The following is a 19406-nucleotide window of genomic DNA, read 5'->3' as shown; positions in this document are numbered from 1 at the left end:
TACTGCTGGGTGTGGCCCCAAAACCAACCAATTGATCAACAAATAAAATAAAAAAAATAGTAAATTTACATTGCTGGGGCTGGAGAGATAGCACAGTGGTAGGGCATTTGCCTTGCACGTTGTCGACCAGGGAGGGACTAGGTTCAATTCCTGGTATCCCATATGGTCCTCCAGAATGTCAGGCGATTTCTGAGTGCAGAGCCAGGAGTAACCCCTGAGCGCTGCTGGTGTGGCTCAAAAACCAATCATCAATAATTAAATGAAGGGGCCTGGAGAGATAGCACAGCGGCGTTTGCCTTGCAAGCAGCTGATCCAGGACCAAAGGTGGTTGGTTCAAATCCCGGTGTCCCATATGGTCCCCCGTGCCTGCCAGGAGCTATTTCTGAGCAGACAGCCAGGAGTAACCCCTGAGCAACACCGGGTGTGGCCCAAAAACCAAAAAAAAAAAAAATTAAATGAAATAAAATTAAAAAAGTAAATTTACATTGCTTTACCAAAAAAAATTATTTTGGTTTTTGGGTCACACCCAGTGGTGCTCAAGGGTTACTCCTGGCTCAGAAATCTGTTTCCAGCAGGCATAGGGGACCATATGGGATACCAGGTTTTGAACCACCGTCAGTCCTGGGTTGGCTGCATGCAAGGCAAATGCCCTACTGCTATGCTATCTCTCCGGCCTCTACAAAATTCTTTTTCAAAACTTAATATTTAAACAAGTATGAGGGACCGAAGCGGTGGCACAAGCAGTAAGGCATCTGCCTTGCCCACACTAGCCTAGGACTGACCGTGATTTGATCCCCGGGCATTCCATATGGTCCCCCAAGGCAGGAGCGATTTCTGAGCGCATGCCAGGAGAAACCCCTGAGCGTCACTAGGTGTGGCCCAAATAAACCAACCCACCTCCCTAAAAAAACCCAACAAAAATAGTCTGAGGACTAGAAAGATAGTAGTGGTTAGGATGCTTGCCTTGCACAAAGCCTGCTGTAGCCACAAGCCCTGGCAAAATCATAAAAAAAAGACACAGTATGTCTTATAAATCTCATGAAATTAAGTTAAAGTATAATAAGCAATATTTCAGCTCTATTTCTTTTTTTTTTTTTTTTTTTTTTTGGTTTTTGGGCCACACCCGGCATTGCTCCGGGGTTACTCCTGGCTGTCTGCTCAGAAATAGCTCCTGGCAGGCACGGGGGACCATATGGGACACGGGATTCGAACCAACCACCTTTGGTCCTGGATCACTGCTTGCAAGGCAAACACCGCTGTGCTATCTCTTCGGGCCCAGCTCTATTTCTTTTACATACTATGTACAATTATGTCATTGAGTTAACCTTTGCTTGAACAATACTGGTTTAAATCACATTCATCCACTTATATGAGGATATTTTCAATAAACATCAATGCATAATATATGAATTTACTTTTTATATTATTTTTTCTTGGTGAGGGGGAAGTGGGAGTGTTTGGACCATCTGTTCAGGGATCACTCCTGGTGAAGACTAAGGACTGCACCAGGCATTTGGGATCGTTATGTCTTATTTATGAGTTGATCTTTTAGTTTTGTTTTGTTTTGGGGCTACACCTAGTGGCGCTCAGGAGTTACTCCTAATCGCACTTAGAAATCACCCTGACTGGGGCTGGAGAGATAGCATAATGGTAGGGCAAATGGTTGACGCAGGACCAACGGTGGGGATTTCGAATCCCGGCATCCATTATGGTTCCCTGAGCCTGCCAGGAGTGATTTCTGAGTAGAGAGCCAGGAGTAACCCCTGAGTGTTGCCGGGTGTGGCCCCCAAACAAAAACAAACAAACAAGCAAAAGATATCACCCTGGCAGGCTCTGGGGGAGCATATGGGATTCTGGGAATTGAACCCAGGTTGGCTGTGGGCGAGGCAAACGCCCTACTGCAGTGCTATCACTCTGGCCCCAATGAGTAGACCTATTATGTTATTTTGAAATATCCTTTAAAATTCCTTTTTTCTAGTTTTGTTCTTTTAGGCCATATAGGTGGCATTCAAGGGTTACTCCTGGCACTGCACCCAAAAGTTACTCCTGGTAGGCTCGGGAGACCAACCATGTGGGGTGTGTGTGTGTGTGTGTGTGTGTGTGTGTGTGATCCTGGCAGGCTCAGGGGACCATATGGGATGCCGGTGTGTGTGTGTGTGTGTGTCACACCCGATTCTGGTGTGTGTGTGTGTGTGTGTCACACTCAATCCTGGCAGGCTCAGGGGACCATATGGGATGCCGGTGTGTGTGTGTGTGTGTGTGTGTGTGTATGTGTGATTCGAGCCACCGTCTTTCCACATGCGAGGCCAACCCCTTACCGCTGTGCTATCTCTCGGCCCGGTAAAGAAATTTTTAAAAACATTCCCAAACCACTGGCTCTTAGGATGACCAAGTTTTTTTTTTTTTTAATGAATGTTAACAATATACAATTTATTTGGTGGGGGGAGCCAATGAAAGCAGACTCCCAGCCAGCTAAGGTCGTACAGAAGAAGCCTGAAACACTAATGTGGACCTTGGAGGCTTCTTAGCAGATGCTTCTGCCAGCCTGGATGCCTGGTACCCCATTCCAGAACCCAGCCAGAGCAAGGCAAGTTCCTAGTCCCATCTTCACTGGCATTTCGAGGGCCTCTGGGGCGTAGGTCCTTGTAGTCGTCCTCAGTGGCCACAGCACGGGCCTGTCCGATGGACGGTGCAGCGCCAGCAGCGCCCAGAGCCTCTGCTCATACTGCTCTGGGATGCAGGATGCAGGATGCAGGTGGACCAGACCTCCCAGGCCGGAGCCGCACATGCGCCGAACAGCTCGCGGGCCGCGCACGCGCACGCGCAGACCCGGCGGGGCGCCTGTCCCTTACCGCGCCCCGTAGCGTGGGACGGGCGGAAGTGCAGGCGACCTCCACGTCGGCCGCGCAGGCGCACTAGGCCCCGCTCACCTGCTGCCGTGGTCGTTGTCGCCGCCGCCGCCGCCGCGGCTGGATGGGGGGTTCCGAGGCCAGCCAGGGGCGCCCAGAATCGAGAGACGCGGCGGCGGCGACGCCGACACGCCCGCGAAGCCCCGGTGTGAAGTAGCCGCTGGGTCGCCCCGGACCCCTGCGCCGCGCCATGTTCAAGAAACTGAAGCAGAAGATCAGCGAGGAGCAGCAGCAGCAGCAGCAGCAGCAGCTGGCGTCTCCTCAGGTATGCCACTGACCCCTTTTCCGGCGGGTCCTCCGCGACCTTTGACCTCTGACCCCGACAGCCGGGTCCTCCGCGACCTTTGACCTCTGACCCCGGGCGACCCTCCCCTCGCCCGCCGGTCTCGGCGTCCGGGTCCCCCCGCGAACTTTGACCTTTGACCCTGGTGACCTTTCACCCTCCCCAAAAAGGTCGAGCCTGACACCTGGCCTGGCCGGGCTCCCGACCCAGCTCCCAGCATCGTTTGCGATCGTGGTGTTTAATTCGAGATATTCTTCCAAAACAATATATGAGTAAGGTAGAAGAGATAAGAAATGATGCGTGTTACAATGATAAATAATAATCAAATCAAATGATAAGATGATAAATCATACATACTAAAAGGATGAAAGAAATGTGTCCTAGAACAAATCACCAGGATTTGGCACGCTTTTATCTTGACTTTGGGGACCGAAGGGGAGGGAGGGAGGGAGGGAGGGAGGGAGGGAGGGAGGTGTGTGACCTTTGAAGTCGTTGCATCCCATCCCTGATGGAGCCCCTGGACGTGGGCTCCGCTCCCCAAGTTTGGATCCAAGCCTCGGTGGCCCCCTGGGCTGGGGACGTCCACCAGGCGCTCTTGGACCCGGCCCCGGAGCCGGAGGCAGCCTGCCAGGCTGTCACGAGTCGGTCCACGGAGCTGGGTGCTTTTGGTTTTGTTTTCCTGGGCTCAGGCTTCGCTGGCTCCGGGAAGCAACTGGTGTGGAGGGTCAAAGGGGGCCTGGGAGTCGCGTGTTCTTGGGTCTTTGCTGCAGGAAAGCCCGAAGGATGTGCGACTAACCTCTTCCCAGCCTTGAGGCTGCTGAAACGGGTAGAGCCGGTCTCGACCTGCATTTCTGAGGCTCTGAGTTTTTGAGCTCCAGCTCCCACTCCAGCTCTCAGTGCTTCCACGAGAAACTCATTCCCTCGGGTGTGCAAAAGGTTGAGAAAACGGCTCTCTGAGCATTTTTTGCATTTTCATTCCCAGTGCAGATGGGGCCTTGATTTGGTGTTAGGCTCGTATCCTCTTGCTTATTAGTAAAACCATGAAGAACTAGAGCCAGGGACTGGACAGCAGGCGAGCAGGGACGTAGAAGTTCCCTTCTGAGAGCCGAAAAGTTCTGGGGATAGTGGGGATCTTTGCGCAGAACTGTGAATTGACTTAATTTCTACTGATTTACTTGTAAAACTCAAAGTGGTTGAAACAGCAGCTTTTATGTTATATGTGTTTTACCACTATAAATAATTAAAGGAAGACAAAATATAGGACGGACAGAATCTCCAACCTCTGGAATCATGACTTTTTAGTGTAAAGGCTCTGTTTTACTAAACAGTCGCCTGCATCTTGAAGTTGGGGATAGCTGCTGGCCAGAGCATTCAGATCAGAAGAATCAGAATGTATCTGGACTGTATACATTCTGTGTTTTTACCTGGGAGCACTTCATGGCTAATGCATGACGTAGCTAAGTCTATATATGTAGCCAGGTTCTTGTAGCTCATGCTTGGTCTGTGGGAGCTCATGTTTAATCAGGGCACATACTGTTCTGTCTGGTCATTAAAGCTTGGAGGAGCGACTCCTAAGCCTTGAGCTGAGAGTAACTCCTGAGCACTGTCTCAGGTATGACCTCCAGACAAACAGAAAGCCTCCCAAACTAATAAACCAAAGAAGTAAAGCAATCTGGATGTACAGTACTTCATAAAACCACAGATTGGAGAGAGTTCAGCTGGGAAGGCCTTGCATGCTTCTGACAAGGTTTTGATGCCCTGTGTTTCTTGGAGTCTCTCCCAGGAGTGACACTGAGCGCCACCGGGTGTGGCCCCAAACAAAACAATAATGTCATGAAACTTTAAATAGGGCAAAGAATGCACAAAGTTATTTTGTTTAAGCTTGATAAAACTAGAATTTCTTTCTTTCTTTTTTTTTTTGGTTTTTGGGTCACACCCAGCAGTGCTCTACACTCAGAAATCGCTCCTGGCAAGCTCGGGTGACCATATAGGATACCGTGATTCGAACCACTGTCCTTCTGCATGTACCTCCATGCTATCTCTCTGACTCAAAACTAGAATTTCTTAGACATATTTTCTGTCCTAGGTATTTAGAGTGCATTGACCCAATTTGCTAACTTTTGTGATTCAGATATATTAAGATATGGGTGAAAGTTGTACCAATCAATTTATGTTCTATTGGAACACTAGCAGATTGAGAGCTCAATCTTCTGGGTGAGGTAAGAAAGCAAGATTGGGAATTTTGATGTAGAACATTAGTCAATGTGTTAAGGGTTCTAAATGCACATAATTTATTTTTTCTATTTTTCAGCCACACTGGTGGTACTCAGGCATTACTCCTGCCTCTGCTCTCAGAAATCACTCCTGGCAGGCTCAGGGCCATATGGGTTGCTGGGGATCGAACCTGGGTTGGCTGTGTACAAGTCAAATACTGTGCTATTGCTTCAGCCCTTAGATTCACACAATTTTAACTAACAATGGTTTTGTTTATTTAACATATATATTTTAAATGTTTTACTTTTTATTTGGGGGGGTGGTTTAGGTCACACTCAGCGATGTTCAGGGATTACTCCTGGCTCTGCGCTCAGAAATTGCTCCTGGCAGGCTCGGGGGACCCTATGGGATGCTGGGATTTGAACCACTGTCCTTCTGCATGCAAAGCAAATGCCCTAGCTCCATGCTATCTCTCTGGCCACCGTTTCTTAAACTTTTTTATTTTTATTTTTATTTATTTTTTGTTTTTTGGGTCACACCTGGCATGGCTCAGGAGTTACTCCTGGCTCTATGCTCAGAAATCGCTCCTTGCAGGCTCGGGGGACTATATGGGACTATACGGGTTTCGAACCACTGTCCTGCTGCTATCTCTCTGGGCCCCCCCTTTTTTATTTTTTTGGGCCACACCAGTTTGATGCTCAGGGGTTACTCCTGGCTAAGCGCTCAGAAATTGCCCCTGGCTAGTGGGGACCATATGGGACGCCAGGGGATAGAACCGGGGTCCTTCCTTGGCAAGCGCTTGCAAGGCAGACACCTTATCTCTAGCGCCACTTCACCGGTCCCATCCCCTCCCCCCTTTTTTTTTTAACATTTTCTAATGATGGTGTGCCTTGTGATTTTTTTTTTTCTTTTCATGAAAAAAGTGTGCCTTTGCACAAAAAAAGTTGAAAAACACTGCTCTAAGGAAAGTAGCAACAATCATGATTCTAGTTCAGAAAGCCAAGAATCAATCTGGTTTCTGGTTTCTTCTCACCTTGGGAGGAAGTGAATCCAGTTGGCCAGCACTAATATTGGTTTCATGAGTCATGGCAGGGATAGTGAAGTCCAACTAAAAGACCTCTCTCCATCTTTCTTCCATCTTCCTTTCTTTCAGGGGCCTTTCATAGCCACGGAGAAAGCTACTCTTTATTGGTACTTAGCCTGAACTTTAACTCTTCTCTTGATTGAACTTTTTTTTTTTGGTTTTTGGGCCACACCCGGTGATGCGCAGGGGTTACTCCTGGCTATGCTCTCAGAAGTCGCTCCTGGCTTGGGGGACCATATGGGACATCGGGGGATCGAACCGCGGTCCGTCCTAGGCTAGCGCTGGCAAGGCAGACACCTTACCTCTAGTGCCACCATGCCGGCCCCTTGATTGAACTTTTTTTTTTTTTTTTTTTTGTGGTTTTTGGGTCACACCCGGCAGTGCTCAGGGGTTATTCCTGGCTCCAGGCTCAGAAATTGCTCCTGGCAGGCACGGGAGGACCATATATGGGACGCCGGGATTCGAACCGATGACCTCCTGCATGAGAGGCAAACGCCTTACCTCCATGCTATCTCTCCGGCCCCTTGATTGAACTTTTTTAAAGTTTTCCATATTTATTTGCCATATCCATCTGTACTCCTGATTCTCTGCGCAGGGGTCACTCCTGGTAGTCCTTTGGGGACCAGGGATTTGAACCAGGATTTGGGGAGGGGGCAGGGCATTCCCTTTAGCCTTTACTCTATCTGGTCTTCCCTTTGTAGGCCACACCTGGCGGTGCTTAGGGGTTACTCCTGGCTCTGTGCTCAGAAGTCGCTCCTGGCAGGTTAGGTTCAGGCGACCATATGAAATATTGGGGATCGAATCCTGGCCTGTCCTGGGTTGGCAGTGTGCAAGGCAAATGGCCCCACCGTCCCCTCTTTTTTTTTTTTTTTTTTTTTGTTATTTTGGGTCACATCCGACAGCGCTCAGGGGCTTCTCTTGGCTCTACGCTCAGAAATCGCTCCTGGCAGGCTCGGGGGACCATATAGGATGCTGGGATTCGAACCACAGACCTTCTGCATGCAAGGCAAACGCCTTTACACTGTGCTATCTCTCCACCCCACCCCACCCCACCCCACCCCGTCCCCTCTTCTATTTTTTTTTTCTGGTTTTTCGGGCCACACCCGTTTGATGCTCAGGGTTTACTCCTGGCTAAGCACTCAGAAATCGCCCCTGGCTGGGGGGGATCGAACCTCGGTCCTTCCTTGGTTAGCGCTTGCAAGGCAGACACCTTACCTCTAGCGTTACCTCGCCCCCCCCCCACCCCGTCCCCTCTTCTTAAACCCTATTAATCTCCTTGGATAAAGTCTTTGTATATCTTACCTTGCTTTTTACATATTGTATTCTTTTGAATGATTTCTTGAAATTTTATAATCGGTATTTTTCATTGGAGGTGTTTATTAAGTACACACATATAGTCTGGACAAATAGTAATAGCAGTTATCAACATTTATTGAGTCTGTACTTTTTTCTCAGGGCATTGCATGTATCATCTGATTCATTAGGTACAGTAGTATATATGAATTTGTATTTCTCCGATTTGACAGAAAAGCCGTTGAGATGGCAGGAGGGTAACTTGTGTGAACCGCCCACAGTAAGAGTTCAGCTATGAATCCAGACACTTGGTTGTCAAGTCCAGTCTCCTAACCACTGTGCTGCGCTTGCTGCTTTGTTATGTATTTTAGCAGCAGTTTGTGGTTCTGTATTGGAATTTGAGTTTCTCAAAACTGTAAGGGTAAGCTCTGTATATTACAGAAGTATTTAAGTTCTGTTTCTTATACATATATTTTTTTCTGGGTAACTTGCCCTTTTTTATTCATACTATTTATATTATTTTACTTTCTTTTAAAAATAAGGACCAAACATAGAAGAAGTAGGGGGAGGCAGAGCTATTCTAGGCAACTCTGAGAGGCCGTCAGGCTGGAAGAGCCATGTAGTTTCTGGAATTGTACTTGGGGCTTTACACAGGCCAGCCATGGGCTCCAGCCCTGTGAGCCTTACCTTGAGTCTTTTTTTTTTTACCTTTTTTGGGCCATGTGTAGCCATATTAGGATCACGCCTGGTGATATGGAATGGAAAAGACACCTTATCTGTTGTGCCTTAGTCTCTCTACTGTCTTCTCTGGCTTGATACATTCACCCCCCTTTTAACAAACACTTTTATTAAGACATTGAGATTTACAAAGTTATTCATACTTGAGTGTAAAGCATAATATTTTCCAGGTCCAGTACCACCACTAGTGTCAGTTTCCGCCCACCAGTGTCCTCAGTTCCCTCCCATCCCCTTGACAAGCACATTTAAAAAATTGGTTGTTGGATTGGAGTGATAGTACAGTGGTAGGTGTTTGCCTTGCACATGGCTGAACCCAGGATGGACCCAGATTCAATCCCTGGTACCCCATATGGTCCCCTGAGCCTGCCAGGAGTGATTTCTGGGCACAGAGCCAGGAATAACCCTGAGTAATGCCAGGAGTGGCCCAAAAAAACAAAAATAAAACAAATAAAATAAAATAAAAATTGGTTGTTATAAAATGTCCTTTTACACTTTTATGCCTGTTGCAGCACTATTTGTAATAGCTAGCATCTGGAAGCAACCCAGGTGCCCTACAAATGAGTGACTAAATAAACTCTGGTATATCTACACAATGGAATACTATGCAGTTGCTATGAAAATGAAGTTATGAAATGGGATGAAATTGAGGAGGTTATGAAATAGATGTACATGGAGATGATTATGTTGAGTAAAATGAGTCCAAGGGAGAAGGATGGACATAGAATAGTCTCACTCATCTGTGGGATATAAGAAAAATAAAAGACAGTACAATATGGTAATAATATCTAGAGATGATAGAGATGAGGATCAGGAGGACCAGTCCATGGTAGGAAGCGTGGCACAAAGAGCTGTGCGTGTAGTTAGAGTAGAGTCTACTATGACAATGATAGTTGGAACTGATCACTCTGGACAAGGACAAGAACTGGGTGCTGAAAGTAGTTAAAGTGAAATGCATGGCACCCCTTCATTAACAATAGTGCAGGGGCCGGAGAGATAGCATGAGAAAAAGCATTGCCTTGCATGCAGAAGGTCATTGGTTCGAATCCTGGCATCCCATATGTTCCCCCAAGCCTGCCAGGAGCGATTTCTGAGTGTGGAGCCAGGAGTGACCCCTGAGCGATGCCGGGTGTGACCCAAAAACAAAACAAAAAACAAACAAAAAAAACAAACAAAAAAGAAAAAAAGAATTTCTTCTCTGCCAGCTGAAACCTTAACATTTGTTAAGCTCTCATCTTTGGGTTGGTTTTTGGGTCACATCTGGCAGTGCTGGCGATCAAACCTGGGCTCCTTGCATGCTAAGCATATGCTCTAGCTGCCTGTCACACTGTCTCTCTAGCCCTCAACCAAACTCAAGGAGGAACAGGGAGACTTTGATAATGGTGCGGAAAAGCTGGGATATCCACTAGGAACCCGCGACTTTGTATCTCCAGCTCCCACTGTGGTGCCCAGTTTCTCATAGTCAGGCCCCTTACTGCATTGGCTGTTAGTTTTGTCAGGAGGTAGGTTTGGCTTGGAGGAGTCTGACTCTTCAGTACCTGCTTATTCCTTAGTAATAATCTGTCTGGTTCTCGAAACCTGTGAGTTTTGAGCCCCTGTCGGAGGCTGTGGCTGTTGCCTTTCCTGCACTCTTAGGTGTGTTAGGGGTTATGACTTCCTTCACTCAGCTTTTTTCCACCAGGTTAAATCCATTTTTTTGTATTTGAGTCATATAGCTGTTTGTTTTTGGGCCGCACCTGGTGGTGCTTATGGGCTTACTCCTGGCTTGGTACTCACAGATCACTTTCAGTGATGATAAGGGAACTATAGATGCAGGGGATCAAAACAGGATCCAGGGGTCGGATCGATAGCACAGCGTTAGGGTGTTTGTCTTGCACGTGGGTGGCCCGGGATGGACCCGGGTTCAAACCCCAGCATCCGATATGGTGCCCTGAGCCTACCAGGAGCCATTCCTGAGTACAGAGCCAGGAATAACCCACTGAACACAGCTGGGTGTGGCTCAAAAACAACAAAACAAAACAAAACAAAATGTAGGATGTTTGCCTTGCACGTGGATGACCTGGGATGGACCGGGCTCAATCCCTGGCATCCCATGTGGTCCCCTGAGCCTGCCAGGATCAATTTCTGAGCGCAGGTCCAGGAGTAAACCCTGAGCACTGCCGGGTGTGACCCAAAAACCAAAAATAAAATAAAACAATAGGATCCATGGCATGTAAGACCCTACTGCTCTACTGTCTCTCCAGCCCTTTTGTTTGCTCATTTATTTTTTTGGTTTTTCAGTTATGTCTAGAGGTGCTTGGGGCACCTTCCTGTTCAGTACCTAGGTGTAGCTTATAGCAGTGCTAGGGTACTATGTGGTACTGGGACTTCTGGGGTTCCATATAGAAGTCATTCATTGCAGCCCTTAGATTTATCTTCCCTTGGAAGATAGAAGATATCTATCTGCCCTTGGAAAGTTTCATCTTTTTTTCTACCTTTCTTAAACTCCCTTTTTATTTTATTATTATTATTATTATTATTAATTATTATCATTTTGGCCACACCCGGTGATGCTCAGAAGTTACTCCTGGCTATGCGCTCAGAAATCACTCCTGGCTCGGGGGACCATATGGGACACCGGGGATCGAACAGAGGTCTGTCCTGAGTCAGCTGCATGCAAGGCAAATGCCCAAACGCTGTGTTATCGCTCCGGCCCCTAAACTCCCTTTATAAAACTCAGTGGGATTTGGGGAGAGAGCGTGTAGATAGTAGTGTTTAGTCTACATTCCTGTTCTGGAAATCTAATCAACATTTTGGTCTTCTTGGGGCTACCCAAATGCTCAGGGGACCAAGTACCCCTCCCTTCAGTGATTCTTGGCCTACCCAGCTAGCAGTTCACTGTTCACAGGTCCAGCGGTTCAAAAAGCCCGAAGATGCTGTGTTGCTTGGGCCCTGTGGTGCCAGCATATGCCTGACCACACCCAAAAGGTTTCTAGGGCTATATCTGGCAATATACAGTAGCTCAAGTGTTGCTGGGCATTGAACTGGGGTCTTGTGAATGCAAGGCATGTATTATCTCCCTAGTCCTCACTAATCTCCTCTTATTTTATTTATTTATATATATTTTTTCTTTTTGGGTCATACTCATTGGTACTGAGGGGAGAGACCATATGGCATGCCAGGGATCAAACCCAGACCTTCTGTATGCAAGACAAGTGTCCTGTCACTGTATTATTGCCCCATCCCAGATCCTCACCATTCTTTTTTTTTTGATTTTTGGGCCATGCCTGGTGGTGCTCAGGGATTACTCCTGGCTCTATGCTCAGAACTGGCAGACTTAGAGGACTATATGGGATGCCAGGAATTGAACCTAGGTCTGTCCTGGGTCTTCATGCAAGGCAAATGCCCTACTGCTGTGCTTTCTCTCCAGCCCCTGACCATTCTACTTTTATTTATTTATTGGTTTTCTTGGGTCACACATGGCAGTGCTCAGGGGTTACTCCTGGCTTTGCGCTCAGAAATTGCTCCTGGCAGGTTCGGGGGACGATATGGGATGCCGGGATTCGAACCACCATCCTTCTGCATTCAAGGCAAAAGCCTTACCTCCATGCTATCTCTCTGGCACCAACCATTCTACTTTTAAAGATAAAATTTATCTTAAATATCTAAGTTATCAATTATTAAAGATGCATATTCTTTAGCTTAGTAAAGATATTGGAGCTTTCTATCTTATTCATGTTGTAGAGTTGTTTGGTTAAGTTAGCCTATACCGTGTCATTAGTCATCAGATCCTTGGCTAATAATACTTTGTGTCTGAATAATAATGATTGTCAACTGTTATGTGAGATTAAAGATGAGAACTAGATAATTTTTCTTTTTTTTTGTTTTTGTTTTTGGGCCACACCCGTGGCGCTCAGGGGCTACTCCTGGCTATGCATTCAGAAATCACTCCTGGCTTGGGGGACTATATAGGACGCCGGTCCATCCTAGGCTAGCTCGCACAAGGCAGACGCCTTACCACTTGAGCCAATGCTCCAGCCCTAATAGTTTTTGTTTTCACTATTGTCCGGCCCTCCAGTGGTCTGAGGGACAGTTAAAAAGTTTGAGGACCGGGCCCGGAGAGATAGCACAGCGGTGTTTGCCTTGCAAGCAGCCGATCCAGAACCTAAGGTGGTTGGTTCGAATCCCGGTGTCCCATATGGTCCCCCGTGCCTGCCAGGAGCTATTTCTGAGCAGACAGCCAGGAGTAACCCCTGAGCACCACCGAGTGTGACCCCCCCCCCCTCCAAAAAAAGTTTGAGGACCACTGGTCTATAGTTTTCTTACTTGGTGGTATCTTTGTCAGTTTTGAATGAGCAAGCTATTAGCTTCACAAAAGGAATTAGGGATGATTCCTGTCTTTTTGATGTTTTGGAAGAGTCTAAGGATCAATGGTAGTAACTCTTCTCTGAACGTTTGATAGATTCACCTGTAAACCTGTCTGGTCCTGAACTTTTATTGTTGGGGAGTTTCTTTATTACTTTTCAATTTCCTTACTTATGATTAGACTGTTTAGGCCTATCCACTTCCTCCTTATTAAGTATTGGGAGATGATAGTTTTCCAGAAACCTGTCCATTTCTTCTGGGTTCTTTGGCTTAACTGTGTACATTTGTTCATAATAAGCCCTCATGAATCCTGTCTTTGATTTCTTGGGGTTCTGTTGCAGTCTCTCCCTTTCATTTCTGATCCAGTTTATTTGAGTGTTTTCTCTTTTTTTCTTGTGAGTCTTGCCAGTGGTTTGTCTATCCTGTTTATTCTTTCCAAAAACCAGCTCATTAATCCTTTGTATTGTTTATTTAAAATATTTTATTGAGACTTTGTGAATTACAAGTCCTTCATAGTTGTATTTCAGGCATATAGTGACAGTGAATTAGGGCCATACCCACTGCCACTGTTGACCTCCCTCCACCAGAGATCCCAGCATGCCTCCCAGACCTCCACCCTTAGTCCCCTGGACTGCCAGTGTAACAGGTCCCTTTTGTGTATAGCTTGTTGTAGTTTGAGTCTCTTGATTTTATTGTCCTTGACTTTATTTTACTATCAGTCTTGATCTCTGTGGCATTGTTTTCTGATAGTATAATTCTTATACTTGTGACTCAGTGTAAAGTTAGTCTGTGTTCTTTTTTTTTGTTTTTTGCTTTTTGTTTTTGGGCCACACCCGGCGTTGCTCAGGGGTTACTCCTGGCTGTCTGCTCAGAAATAGCTCCTGGCAGGCACGGGGGACCATATGGGACACCGGGATTCGAACCAACCACCTTTTTGGTCCTGGATCGGCTGCTTGCAAGGCAAACGCCGCTGTGCTATCTCTCCGGGCCCTAGTCTGTGTTCTAAAACATGTTCTATCCTAGAGAAGGTTCCATGTGCACTTAAGAATGTGTATTCAGGGCCCAGAGAGTTTGGTGCATAAATATTGATCAGTGTTAGTACTTCTTGGTCTAATGTTCCCCTGATCAATAGGTAGAGTCCATCTTTGTTGATGGCATCTGTTTTGCCTTTTTTGGGGGGGGGGCATACCTGCGCTCAGAGGTTCCTCCTGACTCTGCTCAGAAATCGCTCCTGGCAGGTTCAGACTGGATTTCGTCCCAGGTTGGCTATATGCAAGCACTCCCCTCCTATCCCCCGCTGTGCTGTCTCTCTGGCCACATCTTTGAATTACTTCCTGTAGACTGAAAAGATCTGAATATGTGTGTGTATAGAGATTGTGTATATATGTTTAAATTTTGTAAAGCCTCTGCCACAGCAGTGTGTGTGATAGCAGATCAGGGAGTCCTTTCTTTCTTTCTTTTTTATTTTATATTTGGGTCAATCCGGCAGTGCTCAGGGGTTCTTCCTGGATCTATGCTCAGAAATCGCTCCTGGCAGCCTCGGGGGACCATATGGGATGCCGGGTTTCTAACCACCGTCCTTCTGCATGCAGGGCAAATCCTATACCTCCATGCTATCTGTCCAGCCCCCAAGGAGTCATTTCTTTACTCATTAACTCATTTAACAAATATTAATTAAATGCCTCTTACAGAAAGAGAAGATGTCAAGACTTCTGTGCATAAGTGAATGCCACTGTATTTTATTATGCATGATGAAGTGGCCTAAATATTTGGATTTTTATCTTTATAAATTCTTTTATCTAAAATAGTGTCATACAATTCTGTGGTTCATAGAGAATAGATAGTATCGAACAATGATTGCACCCTGGCCTTGAATTATAAAACTCAAATTACCAAGCAGTGGGGAGATGAAGATGGGGAGGGAGGATGCAGAGGTGGATTCGAGATGATGTAGGGATAGTGGTAGAGAGTCTTGGTCGTCTTGGTGCGGGGAGTGCAGTATATTAGTATCATAAACATGTCTTTATGTTACCTAAGCTAAAAAAATTAATTGCTGTTAGCTTAAATTTGTGCCTGTTCTCTTGTGGATTTTGTATTGAGGATTGTAGGAGCATGGCTGATCTTTATATAGATCTATAGAACTGAGGGGCTAGTATCTCAGTATCTAGCCGGGTATACTAAGTAGACTTAGAAGGATATTTACCCGACTAGAAGGATATTTACCTGTGCATTGGATAGCATTACACATCACAGCTTGGAATCATGAAAAAATGAGATGGATTTGACTATCTTTTGTGAATGAGCTTTGTGCTTGGATTAATTTTTACTCAGAAAAGTTGCTGCGGAGTTTTCATACTCTGCTCACCTGTCTTTCAGTTTCCTCTGATAATTTCATGTTACTGTCATAGCCTTCTTTCTTTCCTCCCTTGTCTCCCTCCTTGTTTCCCTCCGTTCTTTCTTCCTCCCTTCTCTCCCATTTTCATTGATGAACCAGAATTTACAATGCTATTTAGTAAGCTCTTCATGCACGTCATTCTAGCCCCACACCCATCAGCAGGGATCCTGCTTCTCTCCACCAGGAAGTTATTAAGGATCCCATCTAGTCATCCTTCTTCCAAAACCACAGTATGTAAAAAAAAAAAAAAAAGGGAGGGAGAGAGACACAGAGACACACACATAACATATTCCACAGGTGCTGGCAAGAGGGAGGGAAATGGGACATTGGTGACAAAAAATGTATACTTGGGATGGGTATGGATGTTGTATGACTGAAATTCAAATAATGAACAATTTGTGACTTTCATGCTGATTCAATTAAATTATTTATTAAAATAAAAGCTTTGGGGCCCGGAGAGATAGCACAGCGGCGTTTGCCTTGCAAGCAGCCGATCCAGGACCAAAGCTGGTTGGTTCGAATCCCGGTGTCCCACATGGTCCCCCGTGCCTGCCAGGAGCTATTTCTGAGCAGACAGCCAGGAGTGATCCCTGAGCACCGCCGGGTGTGGCCCAAAAACCAAAACAATAAAATAAAATAAAATAAAATAAAATAATAAAATAAAAGCTTTGTTAAAACTTCTTGCAGTACTGGTTTGAGGCTTTGAATACGTTTTGGTTGATCCTTCCATGTTATTATTTGAACTCACTGAGCTTGGTGGGCTTTGTCCTCCCCATATTGTGTTTGCTGTTTTCCTGCTGTCTGAGGGTGAATCTTTGTGGTTAAGCCCTCTGTGGATATTGTAGAGCCATGTATATAGCTACGTGGTTTGGTTCAGGAGATGTGGATGTGAGATGCTGAGAAATGGCAGAGAGGGTCAGGTGTCACAATCTTATTTTTCATGAGGACACAAAGCCCTTAAAACATGAATACTGTTCTAGTTGGAAGCTGGAAGCTAGCACATCAGAGTCAACATGGTTTTTTTTTTCTTTTAAATTGAATTTCTTTATTCCAGACACCATGGTTTACAAAACCATGTTTAGAAAACTTGGGTTTTTTAGTTGATTATGCTTCGCTGCCCTTTTTTATTCCTCATGTGGTGGCATTCAGTATTCCAACAAGAATCTCACTATTAGTGTAATGTTTTCTCTACCCTTGTCCACAGATTCCCAACCTCCCTGTCTGCTCCTTTGGCATATATGAATAATTTACCTAATATTGCTTGGTGCAACTAAATGGTAATGCAGTTATAAAAAAAAAAAAGGAAAAACTGGGGCTGGAGGGATAAACACAGCAGGAGGGTGTTTGCCTGGCAAGCAGCCGAACCAGGACTGATAGTGGTTTGAATCCCAGCATCCCATATAGTTCCCTGTGCCTGCCAGCAGTGATTTCTGAGCACAGAGCCAGGAGTAACCCCAGAGCACTGCTGGGTGTTCCCCCCAAACCAACAAAACAAAGAAAATAAAAATTTCATTAAAAGAAAATTTGTGAAAATTGTTAGATCTTGCAATGGGTCGTTATGTCATGAAGGTCTTAAGCTCTATGTTGCTAATTGATTATTCTGTTGTTGGTTTTGTTTGCTGAGCTTATGCATTTTCTATGATAATTTCATAGCTAATTTGGTGTATTCCTACTGGGAAATTGGTTTTATAGTTGTGGGATTGTTGTGTTACTGTGTATGTGGCCACTTGGTCCAGGACTTTGAGGATCTGTGAAGCTGAGCCATTTCAATGGCAGCTGTGGTCAACCAGGGTTTTCTAGTTGATTTTGTTCACTGCCCTTTTTCATTTTTCATGTGATTGTTTTCTAGTTTGTTTCCCAGGATTGTTTGGACATGGGCAGAGGAAAGACTGCTCATATATAGTGCACTACCCAGACTTCTTTTTTCTTTTTTTTTTTGGTTTTTGGGCCACACCCGGCGGTGCTCAGGGGTTACTCCTGGCTGTCTGCTCAGAAATAGCTCCTGGCAGGCACGGGGGGACCATATGGGACGCCGGGATTCGAACCAACCACCTTTGGTCCTGGATCGGCTGCTTGCAAGGCAAACACCGCTGTGCTATCTCTCTGGGCCCAGACTTCTTAATTTTTTATTTTTTTAATTTTATTTATTTATTTTTTCCTACTCAGACTTCTTAAACTTTTCCCACTCACGTCTCCTTTTTGCCTGAGGAATGAAACATGGATGGCAAAGCCTCTGATTGACCTGGTTGACCTTGAATTTTGAAAAAAAACAAAACAAAACTATTTTTGGTGGTGCATATTTAGAAACCTTTTACTGTTGCATATATATGTATATGTAATATATACTATATACATGTTTTTTTTTTTTTTTTTTGGCAATTCCCATATTGAGTTATTCGATCCCACATAATGGAGTCAGAACCCAAAGGTTAAGAAGTGGAACTAGGGGCCGGGCGGTGGCGCTAAAGGTAAGGTGCCTGCCTTGCTTGTGCTAACCTTGGACGGACCGCGGTTCGATCCCCCGGTGTCCCATATGGTCCCCCAAGCCAGGAGCAACTTCTGAGCACATAGCCAGGAGTAACACCTGAGCATTACCGGGTGTGGCCCAAAAATCAAAAAAAAAAAAAAAAAAAAGAAGTGGAACTAGTCAATGTTTAAGATACTAGTCAGTTAATTGTAAGTGTAATCATTTTAATTAAGTTTAAGGCGCTAGTCAATGTGATTTGTAATATGTGTGATCATTTTATTTCTACAAACAGACTTCCTCCAATACTTCAACACCAACAAGAGATAGAAGCAGGACATCTTCATTTACAGAGCAAGCTGATGAAGGTACACCCAATAGAGAGGTAATTTTGGAGTCTCTTCTTTCTCAAACCTTTCTGAAGAGCTTATTAAGCTGAACGATAAATGCTTCTGGAAGCAAAATGTAATTATTTTTACCAGATCATATGTTCGGAAACCAAAACTAAGTATGGTGCTAAAAATTTCTAGGGTATTAAAAATAGCAACATACGGGGCCGGAGAGATAGCATGGAGGTAAGGCATTTGCCTTTCATGCAGGAGGTCACTGGTTCGAATCCCGGCGCCCCATATGGTCCCCCGTGTCTGCCAGGAGCAATTTCTGAGCCTGGAGCCAGGAATAACCCCTGAGCACTGCTCAGGTTCTACAGTGCCAAAGACCACTGAGCAGTGCATGGGGACCCTGATGATGCTCAAGAGGTTGTGGATGTGGGGACAAATAGGTATATACCCTAGCCCCTGAATTATTTCTTGAGCCTAGCATACTTATTCTTGTTTTGCAAAGAGTAGTCATGCTTTAGTATAATGTGTTTTCTTTGTGAGTCTTTGAAAAGGAAGCCCAAAATCCCTCCCATCATCCCCCTTAACGGCCTGTATACTCTGTTTGACGGTTAATGGAAGCCAATCGATACTCTGTTTGACAGTTAATAACTCCTGTTGAGGGTTAACAAAGTCTATAAAAGGCCCTCCCATCTTGGTCCAGGGCTCTTTGCTTTTTGTGGCTCTTTGCCTCAGTTTGTGTTGAGCCCCAGCATGCTGGATAATAAACCCTTTGCCTTTGCATGAGAAAGTGGCTTGAAGTCTTCCTTGAGCACACCATTGTTCGGCCGATCTCAACATCTTTTTTTGAGAGAATAATGAACTATGTATTTTAGATTTTCAGAATAGTTTGAGAACAGTTTGTTTAGTATGACTTTAGGGAAAGGTCCTATATTTTTATTTAGCATGGTATTGGAATAAAGACAGACCCTCAGATCAGTGGAATAGACTAGAGTATTCAGAGAATCCTCCCAGATATATAATCAATTAATTTTTGATAAAGGGGCAATAAATGCAAAATGGAGCAAGGAAAGCTTCTTCAACGAGTGATGCTGGGACAACTGGTCATCCACTTGCAAAAAAACAAAAAACACAGACTCTAGGCCAGAGTGGTGGCACAAGCCATAAGGTGTCTGCCTTGCGTTTCCTAACCTAGAATGAACCGCGGTTCAATGCCAGATGTCCCATATGGTCCTCCAAGCCAAGAGTGATTTCTGAAAGCATAGCCAGGAGCAACCCCTGGGCATCACCAGTGTGGCCAATAAACAAAACAAAGCCAAAATAAAAAACAACGAACTCTGATCTCCT

The 19406-nt window shown here is 45.3% G+C and overlaps 1 protein-coding gene across 2 annotated transcripts in view; it reads left to right on the top strand.

The window, feature by feature from the left end:
• Positions 1-3060: 3060 nt before the first annotated feature.
• The window catches only part of LOC125998115 (golgin subfamily A member 4-like), a 111277-nt gene continuing 94931 nt past the window's right edge, over positions 3061-19406 (top strand). For both annotated transcript variants that reach the window (XM_049766364.1, XM_049766363.1), the window contains exons 1-2: positions 3061-3169; positions 18015-18106. In XM_049766364.1, coding sequence (XP_049622321.1) covers positions 3100-3169; positions 18015-18106 — 162 coding nt within the window. In that variant the 5' untranslated portion in view covers positions 3061-3099. The remainder of the gene's footprint in view (positions 3170-18014; positions 18107-19406) is intronic.

The sequence above is a fragment of the Suncus etruscus genome, chromosome 20 (assembly GCF_024139225.1).
Source record: "Suncus etruscus isolate mSunEtr1 chromosome 20, mSunEtr1.pri.cur, whole genome shotgun sequence".
NCBI classification, from domain to species: Eukaryota; Metazoa; Chordata; class Mammalia; order Eulipotyphla; family Soricidae; genus Suncus; species Suncus etruscus.
Note: the sequence above shows the minus strand (reverse complement) of the source record. Positions and strands in the feature narration are given on the sequence as shown.